Source organism: Triticum dicoccoides, chromosome 5A (genome assembly GCF_002162155.2).
Source record: "Triticum dicoccoides isolate Atlit2015 ecotype Zavitan chromosome 5A, WEW_v2.0, whole genome shotgun sequence".
Taxonomy (NCBI): domain Eukaryota; kingdom Viridiplantae; phylum Streptophyta; class Magnoliopsida; order Poales; family Poaceae; genus Triticum; species Triticum dicoccoides.
Genome location: NC_041388.1, coordinates 502,151,142 through 502,156,292, shown reverse-complemented (window position 1 = coordinate 502,156,292; position 5,151 = coordinate 502,151,142). Strand labels below are relative to the sequence as shown.

At 41.1% G+C, this 5,151-nt stretch overlaps 1 protein-coding gene and 1 long non-coding RNA gene across 2 annotated transcripts in view; one reads left to right on the top strand and one right to left on the bottom strand.

Annotated features, from left to right (window-relative positions):
- LOC119302411 overlaps window positions 1-4,745 on the top strand; it is a 7,453-nt gene extending 2,708 nt beyond the window's left edge. Inside the window, exons 2-3 of the long non-coding RNA XR_005147556.1 lie at window positions 3,526-3,604; window positions 4,248-4,745. This is a non-coding gene — a long non-coding RNA (uncharacterized LOC119302411). The remainder of the gene's footprint in view (window positions 1-3,525; window positions 3,605-4,247) is intronic.
- LOC119302409 (CEN-like protein 2) lies at window positions 141-2,466 on the bottom strand. Its single transcript, XM_037579447.1, has 4 exons — window positions 2,266-2,466; window positions 2,104-2,165; window positions 1,897-1,937; window positions 141-1,814 (listed from the first exon to the last, which is right to left on the bottom strand). Exons 1-4 carry the CDS (start codon window positions 2,464-2,466, stop codon window positions 1,597-1,599), a joined length of 522 nt encoding a protein of 173 aa, XP_037435344.1. The 3' UTR covers window positions 141-1,596.
- Window positions 4,746-5,151: the final 406 nt, after the last annotated feature.

Sequence of the window (5,151 nt, the reverse complement as noted above, 5' to 3'; positions counted from 1 at the left end):
CTTTGAGCCCTAGCGCACCCGCGTTTGCCCAAAGGGCAGCCTCTTCCTTGATCTTCGCTAGGAGGGTGTTCACAGATGGGCGCGCTCCGTTGAAGATGCAGTCATTGCGGTGCTTCCATATCATCCAGGGGACGAGGAGGGTCACGGTACCGAGGCCCTTGCGCATGGGCGTTGGGGTGGAGTGTCGCGCCGATTGCCACCAGTCCAGAAGCGAGGGCTCGTCGTCTGGTGGGGTGCATGGGATCCGTAGCCAACTTAGTGTCTCGTGCCAAGTCTGCCGGGCTAAGGGGCATGCGAGGATGAGGTGGTGCATGGTTTCAGGCGCCTGGTCGCAGAGGGGGCACCGTGCGGGGTGTTGCAGTCCACGGCGAGCGAGCCGGTCTGCGGTCCAACACCTGTCGAGGTGGGCGAGCCAGTGGAAGAAACGGACGCGCTGCGGCGCCCAGTTTTTCCAGGTGAGCTTCCAGGCGGACTAGCAGTTCTATTGACTTTCATTTAGTTCCCAAAACTCCAAAACTGTTCGTTTCTATATTATTTTCCCCTCATTTATTTGCCTGCATGTTTTTCTACATTAATTGTCCAAAGTAGGTCGAGTTTACCATCGTGAGCAAATGGTACGTCCTGATCTACCTCCTCCGCTTGAAAGTTGCAAACCATGTCTTATTCATTTGCCAAGGTCTACCTGCCTATTTTTTATCAGTTGGGTTCAGGATGAATTGGCCCAAATAATAATAATGAACTGGTTGGCTGGTTGCTCTAATGGATCCTTCGACATGTGCCAGGTCAGGCTTGATCTGAATTGCCAGGCCGTTAAAATGCCTCCTATCTTGTATGGCTTGGACTCAGCAAAATGTCAAATGTGTACAAGGTACTACAAATAATGAATGTGTACAAGGTACTACCATATTTCTAGAGGATGGGGAAAAGAGGGTCAGTTTACAGCTAAATTTGAGTAAATTATTAATATGCAATGTGTATCAAATGGATATTGTTTTGTCATTGGGTGTAAGGACACGATGAAGGCAAAATAGGGTGGGGGGTGGGGTTCCCACTGCATACTTTTAGCATTTCTAGTGGGTGATCCTCTAGATCGTTGGATATCTCCATGCCTCTCTGAATATAGTGGCAGTGCAATACAGTTAGGAGGGTTTTCATTGTTCTATGAGGTGACACAACAATATCTAACAAAGTTCTGTTACAGGAGATTGCTTGTCAGAAAAGCCGAAAAGGTGCACATAACATGGAACCAGCATGCGACATACAGTAGATAAAGCCTTTTTGCCAGTTAGGATTGTCTACTTGACCCTGGATTTCGTGATAACTGGCTAATGCACGACTTGGAACCACAAACATGGACCACTTGCTGCACTGGCATTTGTCAACATGATTATCAATCTTACTGCTTACAAAACAATCTAATTCTAATACAATCTGCAAAATGCATTTGATTTATTTGTAGATCCATGAGCAAGTAATGTGGCAAGGAAGCATTGGTTCACGAGCAAGTAATGTAGCAGACGAGTATCCACTTCGAAAAGAAGATTGGAACTCCATAGGCCTTTATTTGTCATAACTGGGAGAACGAGAGCTGGATTTTCAGCGCCTCCTGGCAGCAGTCTCCCTCTGACAGTTGAAGTAGACAGCTGCCACAGGGAGGCCGAGGTCATTCTCCGCAGCAAACTGACGGGTGTTGAAATGATCCCTGAAGGAAGGCACAGTTACAGTCTGCCTTCGCTTCTGCTTGAAGAGCACAAAAATGAACCTGTGGATGCCTATGTTGGGCTTTGGGCTCTCATAGCTTATGACTTCCCGTCCTGCAGTTGGAAAGTTGGATGGTTATTTATCAAAATGCAGAACATGGAATAGACCAATTCAAATCTGTTCGAAAGGACCTACCAAAAGAAGCATCTGTTGTCCCAGGTATATCAGTAACAATCCTGTAAGCGTAACATATATGACAAAATGGCTCCCATTAGAAGTCTTCAGAAAACAGTCTTCTTCATATAAAGGCAATACGGAGATGTGCTGCTATCTAGCAACATATACTAATTTCTAGTTGATCGTGGCCACCCAGCAGAAAGAAATGTGCAGAAGAAAGATTACCAGTGAAGGTGCTCCCTTAGATATGGATCACTTGGCCCTGGCACATCAGGGTCTGTCATAACCTGAAATATATGAATAATTGTGGCCATTAGGAAGAAAAAACAAGTATATAATACTCAAGAGTTGAATATGGAGTTCCCGGATTGAATTAAATGCACTTACCAGTGTGAACAAGGATCGCAAGTCACCCCCTTGGACCTCTACTCGTGGTTTAGATACAACCGCTGATGGGTAGAGCTCATGGCCATTGAAGACAAGCTTGTTGGAGTTATAGGTCGTTACCATCTTCACACATGGGTTAAATGTATCAAGAACTTCTCCAATCACCCGCCCCACAATAAGAGGTTCCACAGACCTAGACATGGTTGCAAGGGGAGGGAGGTATTTTGGTCTTGCACGGTAAATGCTCTGTCTGGTTGTTGCGAAGCTAATATACTTCGATGTGCCTTGAGCTGCTTATTGGGCAATGCTAGAGTATGAGTGTCTATTTATAGTGGCAAGAACGCTGCTTCTTCAAGTGTGAGACATGAGTAGTATGTGTGTTCTTTTTTAGTTGGGTATGCGTGGAAAGAACTGAAAAGGCCACACAGAGGATCTAACCACTTCTTCCAAGACAGCCAACCAAAGGCCTTGTTTCTTCTCGAACAGTTGCACACAGAATCTGTACAAGTAATACTTCATGTGTCTTCTTTTAAGTTCTAGGGATAATAACTATTTTTTACTAGAATCATGAGGTATCAATGATGATAAGTACAAATATGCACACTTGTTTTATCTTCGTTTGTTGGTACATCTCTTCAGTTCTTCTGTTTGGTATTGGTATTAATATACTAGATAAAATAATAATATATTTGTCTTGATTGAAATGAAAAATAATAATTAAAGCTGATGGTTTACCACTGTTGAGTTCTCTGAAAAGGTATTAAATCACTACCTCCATGTTATTTCTTTCGGAAACATTAGACACCTTCATGCAAGTGGGTCTCTGAAGATTATGTCGCTGACTATCTTATGTTGTACTTAACAGTTTTTTTTTTTTTTTTGCGAGAGTACAGCAGAATATTTGGTTTTGCAAGTGGTGCTTAGTTTTGCACATTGTCATTTTGTCATCTATCATTAGTATTTCCAAAATGTTATCAAAGGAACATTTCGCAAATTTGCAGTCACATTGCACTAAATCTGTTTTTTTGGAGAGCACACCAAAAATACCTTAGTCACAAAAATACATCTAGATGCAATTGTCTGCAGCAAGGGAAGTAGGCCCTTGTGGAGAAAATGGAAAAGGAAGGGAACAAAACACTTTGGAATGATGCTTTTCTAAACTATCAATTCAGTTTTGCATACTTGATTTGATGTTTACATAAATTTATGGTCTGGCTTTCTGATATTCCGCTCTCTAACTATTATTTTTGAGTTATCTAGTGGAGACAAACATGCGGCAGTGCCCACGTGGAAGCCTCTTCACCCTCAAATGCTCGTCTTTGCTGCGTTGGTTGTTTAGGTAAGCCTCATTTAACTGTTTCTTTTTCTGTTAAGGAAAAGAAAAGTTGTTGATGAGTTTAATTGCTGCTGGAATTAGAATCTTTCCTAAAACTGGCGATACCAACAGCATTACCATTATTAGCTGTTTATTCTCTTCTTTGGAGTAGTAAGGGAACACACCATGGAAGAGAATAAAGCAATGGAATGCTGTGCAGCCACCACTTCATTGTGTAGGGTGCTCTCTAGTGCCAAGATGTCATCTCAATGATAAAATTGCCAGTCATCTTGATTGAGGCATTAAAATTGTATTTTTCTACATTTCCATAAGTAGTGGAGCCAAGTACAGCTTTATGCGTTACTATGTTCTGGTCTAGTGCCATCATGCCTGCTTGACATTTGTGCAGGGAGTAGTGGAGTCAAGTACAGCGTGTGAAATTTTTCTGCTCCGTTCTGATTCCATGTTGGTTTCTCGACACCTAGGCCTAGGTCAAGTAGTGGAATCGAATAGCTATTCCAACCAGTGGTAATCGTTTTCTCTCCATGAAATAAATCCCAGCAGCATATTTTTTTGGTAGATGCATCATGGTCACTGGTTCTGGTTAGTTGTTTCCCCACTTCTAATTATTTTTCACTGAATTTCACGCTATTCTTCATCGAAAAAGGATTACTTGAAAAATGGGTCAAATCTGCATATGGCTAGCATATACCCATTTGCATGGAAGGAAAAGCAATACTGAGCACCTGCCAAAAGATGTTCATAGAGACCTACGACGTACAAGTTTTGTTTGGTATGCTGACAGACAGGACAGCATGCAGAAGCACTTGGACAAGTTGCGATTGGAGATTGTGGAGTCCAAGTCGATGAAGAGAAGATAGTGCACAGAGAGTCCAAGACTCTAGGGAAAAGGAGGAGAATATTAGGGAAAATAAATTTGGAAATCCCGTTGTTTATTATTCTTGGAGGAAACCCATTGTACTACTACCTCCATCCCAAAATAAGTATCTCAACTTTAGTGCAACTTGTGCTAAAGTTAGAACAAACTTGAGACATTTATTTTGGGACAGAGGGAGTATTAGGTAAGGTCTAACTAAGGACCCTAATTGTGTTAGGAAAGGTCAAGGGCTTCAGCATCCACTTTTATAAAGATGCGATGCATGTACTCCCTCCGTTTCTTTTTACTCCGCATATAAAATTTGGTCAAAGTCAAACTACACAAAGTATGACCAAATTTATATAAAAAATATGAACATCTACAATACTAAAACTATATAGTATTTTCAGTTTGACCAAATTTATATAAAAAATATGAACATCTACAATACTAAAACTATATAGTATGAAAATACGTTTCATGGTGCATCTGATAATATTGATTTCATATTGTGAATGTTTATATTTTTTAATATAAAGTTAGTCAAACTTTACAAAGCTTGACTTTGACCAAACCTTATATACGGACTAAAAAGAAATGGAGGGAGTATCTTCTACTTCCTCTGTAAAGAAATATAAAAATATTAAATTAGTGAAGAAGAAAGGTCTCCTCCATTTACTATCTTGCAAATCCA